Genomic DNA, 17,440 nt, shown 5'->3' with positions numbered 1-17,440 from the left:
TCACTATATAATGGGAAAATAAATGGCCAATTGATAGAAAGGGATTTTTATTCTCTTAAAAAATAGTTCAGGAAAAAAATTATCTCATTAAAGAGTACATGATGTCCAGCATTCTTGAAAAAAAAGTATAGGGATAAAATTCAATATTAACCCAATGATCAATTATTTTATCCAATACTAACAAAAATTATTTTATCCAATTTATAATTTTGGTTATTAAATTATTAAATGTATATAATAATATTAAAATTTTTAAACTATAAGGAATTTAACTAAACATTTAGAATTAACATTTGTCTAATTAATCTAAAAATTAAATATATTGCTTGTTTAACAAAAGTCCATGATTAAAATGTAATACTACAAATGTAAAATTTGAAAATTGGTGGGTAAATTTAAAAATAAAATTTTCTATTTAAAATATTTATGTTTGGAGAGAAAAGTTGGAAGTAAAAACATGTGGATTTTATATCTCACTTTTCTCTTCCCTCCACTTTTCTCTCCATAACCATGTAGGGTAAAATGCTATTTCCCTCACTTTTCTCTCCTACTCCCCTTTACTTTTCTCTCAAGCCAAGCATAACATAAAGCTTATTATGTAAGCCTATTAAAAGGTCTAACTTTAAGGAGGCTTTTAAACATACTTTTAAAATTAGTCAGGGTTTAAATAGGCTCAAACTTCGTTAAAAAAGCCTTATATAAACTTTAAGTTAGGCTCATGCTTCAGATCTACCAGACAAGTCTATTTTGTTAAAATCTAACTCGGCCCAACATATTTCTAACTTTGAATGGGAAGATTCTATTCTTGTAAGATTATTGTGAATATTTATATAAGATTTTTGGGGTGTTATATTGGTATGGTTATGACATAGCCACGTTTATCATCGTCCGTGGATATTGGTATGTTTCTAGAAATTATGACAACCCATGAGATATTAAAGCAGGTGAATTCATTGTTCGAGATTAAGAGTAGTGGCTTTTGATTAAGTTACCCTTTAAGATTTGGAGAGCTTGAGCTAGTTCAATTATATAGATTGGTCTTATTTCAATTAATTACCCATGAATTTAGGTAGAGAAAATAGGTAGGTAATACAGTTTATTTTTGGTTGCTAAGATAATACTTCACTCCAGTGATTTAATACTTTAGAGGGAAACACTAGGATAGGAGGAACAAGAGAAGGATCCGGAGGCTCATAACTAATTATTTGTAACCTAGACAACCTTTATTTATTTTGTGTTGTAGAATGTTAAGATATTGTCGATTAGGATCTCATTAAATACTTGGAACTATATTTTGGCATATTTCTAACTATGATGGGAAAACGACCCCATAACACTGGTTATAGGTTAGAAATACTGATGCAAGCGTATGTGTTTGGACCCAAAAAAACCTATGGACCAGACAAGTTATTAAGAGGCCCAAAACCAGTAAATGTGAACAAAATCCAGTCCAATAAATCCTTAAAGGGCAAGACCTTAGCAAGTTTAGTAAAACACTCACCAAGCCGGGATTGCATCCAACAAAATTTGCCTTATGTATTTAAAAAAAAAAAAACAGGGCAAATACTCTTTTTTTTTTTTGCCAGAAAAAAAGAGTGAATACTCTAAAGAAATCAAGCACCTAAATTTGTTCCTCTAAAGTCTAAACCTCAAATTTATAACCGGTCTATTGTCTTATTCACAATTGACGGAAAACATTTTCATACTACTCTTGACCTTTTTTCAATGCACTGAACAGTAAGATATCTGTATGACATTATTTTTAACCAAAAAAAATAAAAAATCTGTGTCCAAAATATTATTTGTTGACACTTTTTATCGTTTAGCTGGTTATTTGTTGAAGTTGATACATGATACCCATTATCATCGATAAAATATCCATATCACTTGGACAATTAAAAAAAAAAAATTCACATCATTCAACTCTTAATTAATAATGTCACTAATGAGCCATAGCAGAGCTAGTTAGAGACTCTGCTAGCTTAGCCAAAGGTCTTCAAATTCTAGATACAGTTTTCACAAATATTCGTTTGAAGAGCTTGTCGCCACTGGGATATAACTCAATTTGATCAAGATTAGTACAGACCCAAAAGAATTTGAATACTGGTGCACTCGAGGGAACAAATACTGAATGTCGTTGAGGGCCAAAATTTGATCACCATTCTTGCACAAGCTTTTTACTTGTATGCAATATTCTAATTCAGTAGTTCAAGCGACAGGCTTTAAATTTGTCAAAACAAAATGTGGAACGTTCATGATTTTCATTTTCAACCAAAAAAAAAAAATGACTGTACAAGAAAGTTAAAGAATATTAGAGCATGATATTAAACTAGGATATTAAGGGACTGTTTGTTTTCTGTTTTTAAAAATTATTTTTTATTTTTAAAAATAAAAAAAGTTAAAAACTTGTTTAGATAAGTGTTTTTCATTTAATTGTTTTTAAAACTGTTTTCATTTTTTGCTTTAAAAAAACTGAAACAACTTCAAGTTGTTTTCACTTTATTTTCCTTATTTTTAAAATACACTACATTTGATTATTGAAAATTATAGTTGTCTTGATAAATTTTTATTATTAATTACTACTGTTAACTGTTTATAATCATCACTATTAGTTCTTTTTTTAATTTTAAAACTATTTTTTTAATTGATATAACCAAACAGATTTTGTTTTATTTTGTTTTAGAAAAACAATTTTAAAAACTGTATTACAAATTAGTTTTTGAAAACAAAAAATGAGAATAAAAACAAAACAAGTCCTAAAGGTTTGTTTGGTTTTTATTTTCAAAAACAGTTTTTTTGTTTTAAAAACATTTTTTTTTAAGAAACCTCATTTAGGATCTGTTTGTTTTCAGTTTTTTAAAACTGGTTTTTTGTTTGTGAAAATAGAAAAACTTAAAAATTTATTTGGATAAGTATTTTTGATTTAATTGTTTTTATTTTTTAAAACAAAACATAGTAAACAACCTTTTCCATTTTATTTTTTTTGAATTACAGTTATCTTAACCAATATCTATTATAAATCACCACCATTAACTACCTATAATAATAACTATCATTCTATTTTTTAAAAAAATTAATACAACCAAACAGTTTTTCATTTTATTTTATTTTTAAAAATAATTTTCAAAATTATATTAGAAAACAGTTTTTAAAAATAAGAAATGAGAATAGAAACCAAACGGACCCTTAAATAATTATTTTGTATTTAATTTTTTTAAAAAAACGTTCCCATTTTTTGTCTTTAAAAACAAAAAAACAAATACATTTTAAAGCTATTTTTTTTATTTTTAAAAATACATTACACTGAATTGTTGTCGAAAACTATAGCCGTCTTGTTATAAACTACAATCATTAACCAGCCCGACCATTACTATTGATTGATTTTTAAATTAACACAACCAAACAATTTTTTTATATTTTATTTTGAAAAAAGTTTTACAAACCATATTAACAAACAATTTTCAAAAACAAAATAAAAAAAAACATGTCCTTAGAGTCTATTTGTTTTATGTTCCCATTTTTTATTTTTAAAAACTATTTTATAATATAATTTTTAATTATTTTTAAAAAAACAAAATGAAAATTATGTTAATTTAAAAATAATTTTACAATTAAAAATATATTAATAATGATGGTTATATACAGTTAATTAATAGTAGTAATTTATGATAAAAATTTATCAGATAACTATAATTTTTCAATAATAAAATACAGTCTATTTTAAAAATAGGAAAAATAAAATGAAAATAACTTACAGTTGTTTTTACATTTTGAAAGAAAATAGTTTTAAAAATAATTAAATTAAAAAAATTTATCCAAATAAATTTTTAAATTTTTCTTCTTTGAAAAACAAAACAATTTTAAAAATAGAAAATAAAAAGGTCCTAAATATCAGTCAAGCTCCTATTAATGGAGATTAACTTCTATCATCTGTAATGCATTAACCATCAACCCACATGATAAATTCTTGGTTGAAAGCCCCAAATGAAATTAGCAAGATAGTAAAAATGGCTAAAAAATAAGTGGAAAAAGGTCTTAACTTGCCCAGTGGATAACGATCATTTTCTATTCATGATTATTGACTGGATAATCAGGAACTTGATTATTAACTACCAAAGTCTCGTCGGCGTCGTCATCTAGGAGGACCCCATAAGTTCAGGTATATTAGATCAAGAAAAATAAAAAATAAAAAAAGTCAGTCTTAATGCAGCATGATATCAAGCTCATCTCAGCTGAAGCTTCACAGTCTCTCCAATGCCTATAAAGCATCAATATTTTCCAAATTGTTTAAAGCAGACCTTATAGAATAAAAGAGATAATATGCCTTAAGTTTAAATCATATTCTAATTATTAGAATTTTAGAATTATAAATAATTGCTAAGGGCCATATCCATACCTACAGTATGTTTATGCCAAATTGAATCAAAAACCTAAAGAAAGGTGATCATTTCCCATCACATATGGCAAATGAGATGTGAAATATCAATTATATACTCATAATTATTACTTAAAAAAAACAACTATTTCCTCTCATTATTAAGTTTTATCTGAGGATATATGTGACATTTCACATCTGAACAAATTTAAAGAGATCACTTTTCTTTCATTTTATTCCCTTTTCCATTTCACCATCCAAATGAGCCCCTAATGAGCCATGAGATAGGCTTAAATGCTTAATAATGAAACTTTTGATAATCTCATCATCAAATGGGCTTAAAATACAATATATGCTTGGTCAAACAAACAAACAAGGCTCTCTCTCTCTCTCTCCCCTTTTTTTTTTTTAAAAAAAACAATAGTTTCCTTCGTAATTTGTAATTAAAGCTTCTAAATATATATATATATATATATATATCACCCAATTGTTGCCTCAGGCAGCTCAATTGAATACTTTTGTTCAGTGATGTACATGATTGGTGCATCAGGAATTTGCACCAAAACCAAGTTTAAGGGCCAATTTCAATAATAGGAGGTAGAATAACAATTCTTCACTTTAACTTGCGAATCCTTCGCTTCAAGTCTCGATCACATGTTGCAACAATGGAACGCCTAAACTGCATCCAACAAAATGCTTTGTGGTGAATAGGATAAAAAGAACAATAATTAAGCGAGCAGAAAATACATATGCCCATTCACACTTTAATAAAAATAGACACTTGAATCCATTTAAATCGAGGGCAATTCGAATTAGTAGTGCTGAGTTCATAAATAAAAAACAACACACCCAGAGATAGGATGAAACAAATATTACAAAATAACAAAAAATGACCTCAAAATATAAAAAAAAATTAAAAAAAAAATTAAAAAAATTACAAAAAAATCTAAAAAGTTACAGGAAAGGATCAAAAAAATTATAGTAGTCTTTTTTGTAATTTTTGAAACCCTTTTATGTTATTTTCTGATCAACTCAGTGTTGTTAAAGGCGAGGCACAGGACAAGCTCATCCCCTGAGAGCACCTTTTGCGCCTTGCATGATCAAAAGGTGCTTGCCTAAGGGCGCCTGGTTACAAAACATAAGGCTGAGGACAATCGAGTAGTGGGTATTGAAAAATAGATGAAGATGACTGACGTGGACTGGAGGTATTGAGGAAGAGAAGATCAGAATGATGCCGACTGGGTATGGTAGACGAGAGGACGAGGACGACTGACTAGGTATTAAGAAGAAAAGACGAGGATGACGCACTGCTATAGCGACTAAGTGTACAGTGTGTGTGTGTATATGATATAAAAAATAAACAAACATGGAAACTTTCATGATATAAAATAGGGAGAATGATATAGAGGTGCCAAAAAGATTAATTAATTTAAATTAGATTTTAAGTATCAAGTTTTAAAAATTTACAACTCAATCTCTAATTTTATAATTCCGTTGTGATGAATTTGTAACTTTTATTTTAAATTTTAATAGAAAAAATAATTTTTTTATTCTTCAATCATGTTAAAATTTAAAAAACAAATTACAAATTCATCACAATGTAATTGTAAAATTAAGAAATTGAGTTGCAACTTTTTGAAATTTAGCACTTGGGGCCTAAGTTGAATTAATTAATCCTTTGAGGACCTCTTTGTCATTTTTCCTATAAAATAGAAAAAAATATAACTTTGAATCCCTGTATTTTACTCGTGTTTTGCTATTAGTTCCTAAATTTTTTTTCAGTATTTAGGTCTTTGCACTTTTATTTTTTAATGTTTTAAGTCCTTTCAAGATTTCCTATATTTTATTCATAAAGGGACCTAAAATACTAAAAAATAAAAGCGTAGAAACATAAATCATCGAAAAAATGTGCAGAAATTAATAGTAAAATATGAGTAAAGTGCAAGGATCTAAAATTATATTTTCTTTATAAAATATAAAAACTTATATGATATAATAAATAGGAAAGTTTATTACAAGCATTTATCTTTGTTTGGAATTTTAAATATGATTGAGAAACTATTGTTACCCAAAAGGGCAATTTTTAAGAGTGTTTATTACATTATGCATTTTTACATGGTTACATCCAACTTCACTCAAGCACTTGCCTTTTTGACACGTTGTGCTTAAGGCATTTTACAGGCTTTGCACCTTGACTGTGCCTTTTTCTTCTAACCATATTGAAATAATTAATAATCAAAGTTAACTTTCTTTAATTATAAAAGTCAAATTACATTATTTTTAAAAGTTAAAAAAAATATTATACCAAAAATAAATTTAAAATTTCAAATGCTTATAGATTTCTAATTTAAGAGTCAATTTTTACCACTTGGTTCAATTTTGCATTTCAATGATAGAGATGGATACCGGTTAACCAATAAAATACAGCACAAGCAAGCAAGACTTCCGAAACATGTCAGATAAATAATAGGAAAACAATTGCCACCCAGCCAGTATCTACCCTTGGAACCTACCACTTTCGTAGAAAGCTCTTGGATTGACACGCACTCGATCTCTATATAAGAAGAATGCTAAGTTCCTCACGCTTGAAATTAACAAATAAAGTCAGATTTTTTATTCTTAGCCCCATCCCCATAAACCCTTAATGCATGGAATAAATACAGTATAGAGATGGTTCTTCAAGCCTCAATGACTCAAGATCGTTTTAGATAATATAATACATTTACAATTTCATCAAAAACAAACAAATCTGTAATTTCTCCGGGAGATTCTGCAAAGAAAATAAAATAGGAATTACAAAAAAAAAAAAAAAATCAGACCTCAGTAACTCTCTCAACAATGCAATCATCTGCATAGGTCCCTTTGTGAGTACAGGGCAACCTATCGAATCGAGGATCCTTTGCAATCCTGCCACATAGATAGAAAACATTTGATAAATCAGCTACTCAAAAAGTGAGCTAGAACAAGAGTTAGTAGTTTCTTTTCACTACTGAGCCGAGTCATAATTTTTCTACAGTTCAAATTCAACAAAATAAAAAAATTCCAATGGCTTAGGAATTTACAATAAATAAATTTCTTGACATCAATGTTAGATATGCTTTCATATATTAAAAAACATTTCAGTTCAAAATCATAGTAATCAATCGCAAGGATCATTTCTAAATGTTTAGCTAAACTACTATATTAATAATATAGTGTAATTTAATTTGGTTCCAAATTTATACCGACAATTCAATTTGATTTTATGAGCATATCTCTCAATTAAAAAACATTCCCATGGTCGATTCAAAAAAGATTAGTCTCCATTTCCATTGCTGCTGCAGAACTACTTGCAATCAAAACTGGTCAATCTCTGGTTGTGATGTTGCATTCACTCATCTCAAGGGTGCTTGCAAAATTTGACCTCAAAACATGTTTTCATCGCAGTCCAATAGCCTGTGGAAGAATTTCATAATATTTTTGGCCCAATGTACTATTATCTTGGTTTAAGATTGCCAACACTTGTTTCAAGAAGAGAGATGAGCATCTCATCACCTACAAAAGTGGAGCCTCAAGGTCGCAGATTGATTTTCTTTTGGTTAGGAACACAGATAGAAAACTTTGTAAAAATTGTAAGGTGATCCCTGGAGATGCTGTAACGACACAACATAGGGTCCTAGTCCTTGATGTGTGTATTATGAGTAAAATCCAAAAACGTCGACAAGTAGTAACACCAAGGATTAGGTGGTGGCAATTAAAAGGTGAGAAGCAAGATATTTTCAAGCGAAATCTTTTGGATAAAGGAATTTGGGATTCTCAGGGAAGTGCTAACATCATATGGGAGGATATGGCTAAAAAGATACGGGAGGTTGCAAAAGTAGTTTTGGGAGAATCGAAAGGTTCTGGTCCGAGAGATAAGGAGTCTTGGTGGTGGAATAATAGTGTACAGGACAAAATCAAGTATAAGAAGAACTGTTTTAAAGCCATACATTTGTGTAACAATGAGGAAAATTGGGAGAAGTACCGTATGGCTAAGAAGGAAACTAATAGAGCTGTGGGTGAAGCTCGTTCTAAAGCTTTTGAAGAATTTTATAAGAACCTTGAGACGAAGGAAGGAGAGCAAAATATTTATAAGATTGCCAAGAGTAGGGAAAGAAAATCAAGAGATCTAGAACAGGTAAGGTGTATTAAGGATGAAGAGGGAAGAATTTTAGTTACAGATGATGAAATTAAAAATAGATGGGAGACTTATTTTTCTAAATTTTTCAATGATGGAGAGGATTCATCTAGTAACTTGGAGGATTTAGTAACTGGTGAAGGAGAACAACATTTGGCATTCTATCGAAAAATACGTGATAAGGAGGTAAAGGAAGCTCTTAAGAAAATGGCAAATGGTAGAGCTAACGGACCTGATTGTATATCTATCGAAGCGTGGAAATGTTTAGGTGAAGAAGGGGTGAGATGGTTAACTAAGTTATTTAATGTGATTTTACGGTCCAAGAAAATGCCTGATGAGTGGAGGAGAAGTACATTAATTCCTATTTATAAAAATAAAGGAGATATTCAGAATTGTACTAACTATAGAGGGATTAAACTCATGAGCCACACAATGAAATTGTGGGAGAAAGTAATTGAGCACAGGTTGAGATTGGAGACAAGTATTTCTGAGAATCAATTTGGTTTTATGCCAGGTAGATCAACTACAGAGGCGATTTATCTACTAAGGGGATTAATGGAAAAGTATCGTTGTAAAGATAAAGATCTACACATGGTTTTTATTGATTTGGAAAAAGCTTATGACCGTATACCAAGAGAAGTGCTTTGGAAAGCGTTGGAAAAAAAGGGAGTACGGATTGCTTATATTAAAACCATACAAGATATGTATAAGGGGATAAAAACTAGTATAAGAACGCCTAGTGGTCAAACAAAGGATTTTCCTATAAAGATTGGACTACATCAGGGATCATCTCTGAGTCCTTATTTGTTCAACTTGATTTTAAATGTTTTGACGGAACATATTTAAGAGGAAATCCCGAAATGTATGCTCTTCGCGGATGATATAGTTCTTATAGCAGAGACAAGAGAAGAGGTTAATTGCAAACTTGAGTTATGGAGGAGGACATTGGAGTCGAAAGGTTTTCGTCTGAGTAGAAGTAAGACGGAATATTTATATTGTAAATTTGATAAAGGACTATTCGAAAATAATTTGGAAATGAAATTGGGAGATCAAATTATACCTCAAGTGGAAAAGTTTAGATATTTGGGAGCCATTATTCAAAATGATGGCGAAATCAGTGGAGATATTTCACATAGAATTCAAGCTGGGTGGTTTAATTGGAGAAAAGCTAAAGGAGTTATTTGTGACCGTAAGGTGCCTAATAAACTTAAAGGAAAGTTTTATCGTACTGCTATCAGACCGGCAATGTTATATAGTAGTAAATGCTGGGCTCTAACGGGACAACAAGAGCATAAAGTTGGAGTAGCAGAGATGAGAATGTTACGATGGATGTGCGGACATACACGTAAAGATAAAATTCGAAATGAGCACATACGTGAAAAAGTGAGGGTGGCACCTATTGAGGAAAAAATGGTAGAAAATCGGTTGAGATGGTTTGGGCATGTACAAAGAAGACCAAGGGAGGCACCAGTGAGAAGAGTGGAACATATAACTTTGAGTCCGATTAAGAGAGGTAGAGGAAGGCCTAAGAGAACACTCTTGGAAGTTGTTGAACGTGATCTCTTAATTAATAATATTTCTAAAAGCTTAATAAATGATAGAGCACAATAACGTCTTGCAATCCATGTAGCCGACCCCACCTAGTGGGATAAAGGCTTGTTGTTGTTGTTGTTGTTGTTGTACTATTATCTTGGTTCTAGGAGCCCTTTGTGACATTCTCCCAAAATCTTTTGATGAGATACAATTGTCAATCACCCTACTATAAAATCAAAAAAATTGGGTGCTACTTGTAACAGTCCTCACTCCACGCCACTAGGGGTCTTTTGGATTAGGCAACCCACCTCATGGCAGTGGAAGCTAGCTTCTCCTAAGGTGGTACTTGAGTTATTTCTCACCCCACCAAAGAGGTTCTTTTGGAACTTTCACAAACTGAAACCTCCAACCTCTATCACCTTAAAGAAGTTGAGGCTAAATCTGGTACCATTAAGTCAGTTGAGGCTAAGTCTGATACCATCGAACCTCCAACTTGACTCAGTGGTACAAGACTTAACCTCAACTTCATTAAGGTGATAGAGGTTGGAGATTCGAGTTTGGGAAGGCTCTAAAAGACCTCTTTGGTAGGGTGAGGAATAATTCAAGTACCACCTTGAGAAAAACTGGCTTCTGCTACAGTGATATGGGTTGGCTCAATTCAAAAGACTCCTAGTGGAGTGGGGTGAGGACTGTTACACTACCATATAGCTTTGTATCAATTAAGTTCATTAATTGGAGATAAGCAGTGAGCACACTCGAACCGTTGACATCAGTGCTAGGGTAACCCACCACCACTGTGTCCTTTGACTGATTCTACCATAGAGGCCAAAAACACAGCTTAAAACATTCATCATACTTTGCATATCAACTCTTCTCAAAATCTCAGAAATTGCTGAGTTGGAATAAGAGAGTATAGAATTGCTCTTCCAAGACTGGAACATTGAATGTACTAATTTTCTTACAAGGAAAGCATGCAATGAGCTAATTTTCTAGCAAAAATGCTCATAATGTGGGTTATGAAATGACTGATACAAGAACCTCCAATGGGTTGCAGACGCTTCTGTTAGAAGATAGACGCTTCTATGTTTAATTTATTGGGTCCTTTTTTGTTTTGCTAATGTAATAATCTTCAAGCTTCAGCTTGCCTTGGTCATTCCACATAAAACAAAACGTTCCCATGATCCATTACCCTTGTTCCATTCACACAAGCAGTACATGATCCACAAAATTTGCCAACACTTGTAGTGCCTCACCTTAAGAAAAGCCACGGCCCACAGCTAATGTTTCCAAAACTGATACACTTTCAATTTACTATATATTGGCATTTATAAATTGTTAAACGAAAAGCTTTAACATATTAATAATAATTAACAGGCTTTTCCTCAAAGCAGAAGGGCTGCTCTAGAGGCCTCAGGCCTAATATAAACAATCAGATAAATCCATCATTAACATCATCATTCCAGAGTAAATGAAATGACTATTACTACAGAGTATATTAAAAGGAAGGCAGAAGTACGAGCAAACATAATTTACCGTACATTGATATAGCAAGTGATAAGTTGATAATTCTTACCTGTACAATAGGTTGCAAAAGAGATCGACCACCACCATCAGAGGATTGCAGGTGTCTAATATCTTCATACGCTCTGCACTTGATCTTTAAGCCCCAACAAACTTTTCATTCAGGCGTTTGAGATCATGAGGGGTCCATTTGCATTGCCTTTTAAACTAGGTTCTTCATAAAGTTAGGAATAGGGTAAAAGGCCTCAGTTACACTAGCGGCCTTAAATAACCAAAGTCCCAGCTCTTCACCTTCTGGACTCAATAATACCTTCAGAACAGGTTGTAAGGCATCTCCTGCAGTGAAATCTCTGTCCTTCTACCTGGACTTGACTGGATTAATGGATATTCAAGTGTATTTATACCAAACATGCTATATGCCCTCTTATAAAAAATAAAGTACACATTTGATATAGCAGCGTAATGCATACCTGAATCTCCCATCCTTCAAAAGCAAGGCAAATAAGAGCATCTTTGAGATAAGGGTTTGGATCTGTTAGGAGCTTCTATGCAAAATATGGGTATGAAGCAACAAGCACTGTGAAATTAGGATTAGCTTAAAGTGCTAAGGCTTTTGAGAACAACAAGAGACCTCAATATTAATGCATAATATGAATGGATAGCCAGGGAAAAAAATTGCAAACCATCGGAGTCAGACTACAGGAAAAAATGCAGAAATAAGTAGTCCAAGTTTAATAGTTAACATGTTAGGCACACTCCAACTTAAAGTTCACAATGTTAAACAGAAAAAGTTTCAATCATTAGATTCTTTGTCAAAGACACTATGAAAGTGATGAAAAGTCTGACAATTGGTTTGTTGAGGCTGAACATCGGGTATTTCTCAGTTTATTTTTAAAAAAAATCTTTGAAATATGATGAGAAAAGAACAATAAAAGTTGGTTGTATTGATATTCTCCATAGGAAATAGGTCCATGTTTTCTTGCAATGAAATCACCGAGCTAGTGATTGAAGAATTGACTTGCACATAGTCGAGCTCTTGAAAGCTCCATATGCAAATTCATCAATAAGAAACGAATTCTTGAAAATTATGTCTATATATATGTTTATTAAAAATCCTAGGCCTCTTTCCAGAATGAAGGTTAATCCTATAGCTTCTTCAATGCCAAGGCCGTTGCACCTTAACACCCACAAGTCTCCCAGAGTAATTCAGAAAAGTTTTATAAAGTAGACCCAAAATAGCCACTGCTATGGGAAAAGGAGTTATTGAAAAGAAAATGGACTCAAGAGATAGTCCTCATTGCCCCTTCATTATGAAACATGAGCAAAGTATCGTAGCAAACTACAAGATGTGAAAATTATTTAAAATCCTCTACTTTTTTTTTCATCTTTGTAGCATTATATCATAATTCACAACAAAGGATAACACAGTACCCTACATCAGAAAACAAATTTTCTCAGCATTAATGAAGAGCTTGCCATATAGTCAATAAATGTTAATTACTGAAACAATCAAATTTCTCACTCAAGCTAAGCTAATAATAGTTTAAGTTCAACAAGCTCCTCTAGATACTCATGTGAGTAGAGGTTAGGCTTGGAGGACAGGCACTGATAAAACTCACATGCATATATCAACCAAGATAAGGTTCCCTTAGTAGAATGCATTGCTGTACAGTTGTAGAGTTTGTTTTGTCCCTAGGACACAATTCAATCAATCAATGAACAAATAACAAAATGATCTATTAAATGGAATAACGTTGTGGTGCTCAAAACACAATTCAGGTAAGCTCCCGAATTTTCTTTTAAGTTCTTCAATTGTTTTAGTTCAAAATGAATGTAGAAATAAATTAAGATAGAGAGTGTTTAATATACCTGTCATCAACTTACATAAGGCAGAATTATCCAATTCTCTTTCTGTACTTGTTATTTCTCTAAGCGAAAAGTTTTCACCAATAGTCATTACAGGAGCATACACCATCTTTAAAATGGTGAAAACGGTTTCTATCTCTTGCAATTATTTCCCTATTGAAGAGCTTAGATATTAGCTTGGTAGCCGAGTGGCAATTTCCACAAACCCGAAGATTCTTCACAATTCTAATTGTAGTCCCAGGCTTTGTGCTTATCAAGGCAAAGGCAATAGCCAGCTTCTCACTATGTTGGCTCAAAGTCCCTTCCTTCCACTCCTCATCCATGTCATACAATACCTCAGATGTATTAGGAACAAATCCTGAAGCATCTAAAAGCTTATCTACCTCATTCAACATTTCATAGATATTTTCGCTCTGGGGATGACTCCTATCACCCACAAGAAACTCATGAACAAAACTATCAATCTCAATAGAGGTGCAACCAGGAACTTTCTTCATTCCTCTGTCATTTAATCTGGTTCTTATTCTTGCTACATCATCCCATCTTCCAGCTGCTGCATATATGTTTGATAAAAGCACATATGCTCCTGTATTTTCAGGTTCTAATTCAAAGAGACGATCAGCAACATATTCACCTAACTCAATATGTCCATGAACTCTACATGCATTAAGCAGAGAACCCCAAATAGCTCCATCTGGCTCCACTCCCATATTTTTAATCAGATCCTTTGCTTCATTGAATTTCCTTGCTCTAGCTAGGAGATCTATCATGCATCCATAGTGTTGAAGCTTTGGTACAATCTTATAGTTTTGGACCATTGATTCAAAATGTTGGCGTCCAAGATCTACCAGACCACCTTGGCTACAAGCAGATAAAACTCCAACAAATGTGATGTCATCAGGTTGGAATTCCTTATTGGCCGTTTTAGAGAAAAGCCCTAGAGCCTTCTCTGCATGTCCATGCATGGCTAAACCTGATATCATTGCATTCCATGTGGCAACACTTCGATAATTCATGCTTTTAAACACTTGTTCTGCCATCTCAATGCAACCGCATTTCGCATACATGTCAATGAGACTTGTTTGAAGAGAAACATTGCTTATGTTCTTAAAGTTTTTATCTATATATGCATGAATCCACTTGCCAAGGTCAAGAGCACCCAAGTGAGTACATGCAGGAAGAATGGCTAAAAAAGTAATGTCATTGGGCTTTATGTTTGATCTAAGCATGAGATGAAAAAGGGACAACGCTTCTTTGTATAGATTCATATGCGAATAACCACCAATCATAACATTCCAAGAAATCACATCTCTTCCAACTATCCCATCAAATAATTCTCGAGCAGTATCAATCTCACCACACTTTGAATACATATCAATAAGAGCATTAGTCAACTGAAGATTTGAACTAAGCCCATGTTCCTTAATCCAAGAGCTTATCCATTTTCCCAATGCCAATGATCCTGAATGAGCACAACAAGAAAGAGCAGTCACCAAAGTACTCTGATTAGGCAACACATTTGCTTTTAACATCTCATGAAAGCAAGAAAGTGCTTCTTCAAAACGATCACTTTGGGCATACCCTGCAATCATAGCATTCCATGACACTACATCTTTCACTGGAATTTTGTCAAATAAGTGCCGAGCTTCATTGACATAACCCTCTAACAGATACCCTGATATCAATGCCGTGCAAGAAACAACATTACGTGAAATATTACTATCAAAAACCAACCTAGCATTATCCAAGTCCCCAGTTTGAGCATACATAGTAATAAGCGAAGTATGCACATGAGCATCGAATGTAAACCCAAGTTTTAAAATATGAGCATGTACTTGTTTCCCTTCACGGACAGCCCTAATTTTAGCACAAGATTTGAGAAGGAATGGGAAAGTATAAGAATTTGGCTCCACCCCTGAATTCATCATACGGGCATACACTTGTACAGACAAAATTGGAGAGGAACTCAACCAGTAACCTCGAATTATTGTGTTCCACATGATCAAGTTTGGTTTTTCGATGGATTCAAACAGTGAGAGAGCATAAGAGAGATCGCCAACAGGCGTAACGGCACAGAATTGGATGAGCTTACTTTGTGCCAAAGGGGTATCATAGATGCCAGTCTTGATAATGCACGAGTGAATTTGTTTGAAGGTTCGCACGCTTTTGCATTTAGAGAGGAGGTCCAACAATGGATGGTGTTGGAGAAGCTTGTATGCAGGATCAGAAAGAATTTGCACGGACCCTCCTAACACCTATTCAATATACAAGAATGGCCGAATCAATCCACAGTACCTGATTCCGCCCACAAACAATGATTAAAAAAAAAAAAAACTGAAATTTTCATGGAACTCCAATTCCTAGATAGGTGGGCTTTCAATTCAGTCCTCCCCAGATGACTTCTTTCACTTTAGTCACTCCACTGTTAAAATTCTTAAAATTTCTATTTTCATACGAGATTAAACACCGAACCTAACATTATGCTGTTTTAAAACAATCTTGACACTTCTCGATTCAGATTAAAATTTTGGAAACAACAAGATTAATTAAGGATAACAACTAAAACTGGAAGAAATTATTCATGAAAAAACAAATTGAAAATCCACCGGTATTCATGAACCAAAATAAGGTTCCTATAGGAGAATACCTGGAATGCTTGAGACTCATATTTATCGGCAAGGAGCTGAGTGCTACTGACAGAAGCATTGGCAGAAGGTGCCATGGCTCTGGCCTTGGCCTGCAACTGCAAGTCATTATTAGCTCGGTCCGCTGGAAGTGCACGGACCTTGAAAGAAGAGAACCCATCACTAAGCGCAGGGATGACGGAGCTCCGGGTAGCCTCGACCAGAGCAGCTTGAGGTGGTAGTTTCAGTCTTTGGAGGCTACTGCTTCGGCCTCTGAAGGAGCTTCTTCTTCTTCTTGGGCTGCTGCGTTTGGATATCCATAAAGGACACGGTGAAGCCACGGGACAAGAGGGAGGTGCCTCGGCAACTATAGTCATGGCTCTTACTTCTTCATTCTCGTCCTTCTGCGTGGAAATCCAATCCTGATAAGGTGCATTTGTCAGTTTGCTTTTTTCCCCCTCAAAACTGATGGACGGGAGACAGGGATGGCCAATAGAAAATAGGAAGGAAAAAAAGTGGTAAGAAGGAACTGAACCCAGTTGGAGTGTATTGGTCATTTTTTTTTTATTTTAAACATCTTTACCTTTCAAGATGCTTCTCACAATTTTTTTAAATAATTCTAATTAAAAAAAATTAATTTTTTAATCCTTTAATTTTTAACTCACTCGCAATTCAATTCTTCAATTATAACTCACTGTGACTCAGTCCCTCAACTATAAATCGTTACAATTTAATCCCTCAATTTTTAATTTACTTATAATTCGATCCTTATTTTTTATTTTTTTAAAAAATTCCTTATCAAATAAGAGGGATAAAAGAAATACTCATATATTATTTTAAAATACCCTTCTCTTGCTCTTTGATGTGAGATCTAAGCTAACATGAAAAAAGAGAATTAACAAAAATTGAAGGTTAAATTATAAGTGATTTAAAAGTTGAGGGACTTACTCATAGGTGATTTATAATTGAGGGATTGAGTCACAGTAAGTCATAGTTGAGAGATTGAATTATAAGTGAATTAAAAGTTGAAGGACTAAAAGATTAATTTTTTCATTCTAATGCTAATGCTCCACCTGTTTACTCAGTTGGCATTTTCTTTGTAGTTCCCAATGCCTTTTGGTTTTTTGAGATGTTGGGTATGCACCTCCTTTTGAAAAGGGTAGTTTTACTCTATTGACAATGTGCTTTTGATTGAGTATATCTACAATTTATGTTCTAATTAGTGGTAATAAGGTGCAAGACACAGGAAATAAGGGTGTAGCTATGATAAATATCACTTGATTTTATTGATATTTGATGTGAATTGTTTCAATTATAAAAAATTAGCATTTCCTTATTTAAGAAATAGTTTGCAAAAGGATTACA

General features: G+C 32.9%; 1 protein-coding gene across 10 annotated transcripts; it reads right to left on the bottom strand.

Annotated features, from left to right (window-relative positions):
- Nucleotides 1–7,049: 7,049 nt before the first annotated feature.
- On the bottom strand, nucleotides 7,050–16,550 carry LOC129288320 (pentatricopeptide repeat-containing protein At1g08070, chloroplastic-like). 10 transcript variants are annotated; one of them, XM_054924840.1, is made up of 5 exons: nucleotides 16,099–16,550; nucleotides 13,455–15,706; nucleotides 12,056–12,162; nucleotides 11,638–11,947; nucleotides 7,050–7,282 (listed from the first exon to the last, which is right to left on the bottom strand). In XM_054924840.1, exons 1-2 carry the CDS (start codon nucleotides 16,450–16,452, stop codon nucleotides 13,529–13,531), a joined length of 2,532 nt encoding a protein of 843 aa, XP_054780815.1. In that variant the 5' UTR covers nucleotides 16,453–16,550; the 3' UTR covers nucleotides 7,050–7,282; nucleotides 11,638–11,947; nucleotides 12,056–12,162; nucleotides 13,455–13,528. The 10 variants fall into 10 exon arrangements, with proteins under 10 accessions (XP_054780815.1, XP_054780816.1, XP_054780817.1 ...); XM_054924841.1 differs by having other exon boundaries at nucleotides 11,638–11,943; XM_054924842.1 differs by having other exon boundaries at nucleotides 12,056–12,130.
- Nucleotides 16,551–17,440: the final 890 nt, after the last annotated feature.

Source organism: Prosopis cineraria, unplaced genomic scaffold (genome assembly GCF_029017545.1).
Source record: "Prosopis cineraria cultivar Desert tree isolate PC_DT_omini unplaced genomic scaffold, ASM2901754v1 PC12, whole genome shotgun sequence".
Lineage (NCBI taxonomy): Eukaryota > Viridiplantae > Streptophyta > Magnoliopsida > Fabales > Fabaceae > Prosopis > Prosopis cineraria.
This window is presented reverse-complemented; position numbering and strand designations above follow the sequence as displayed.

Bases quoted from the DNA above. Each gene is read 5' to 3' on its own strand.
- LOC129288320 (XM_054924834.1), bottom strand. From the start codon at position 16,452: ATGACTATAGTTGCCGAGGCACCTCCCTCTTGTCCCGTGGCTTCACCG. The intron at 15,707-16,098 runs GTATTCTCCTAT...TATATTGAATAG, and splicing joins ATGAGTCTCAAGCATTCCAG to GTGTTAGGAGGGTCCGTGCA.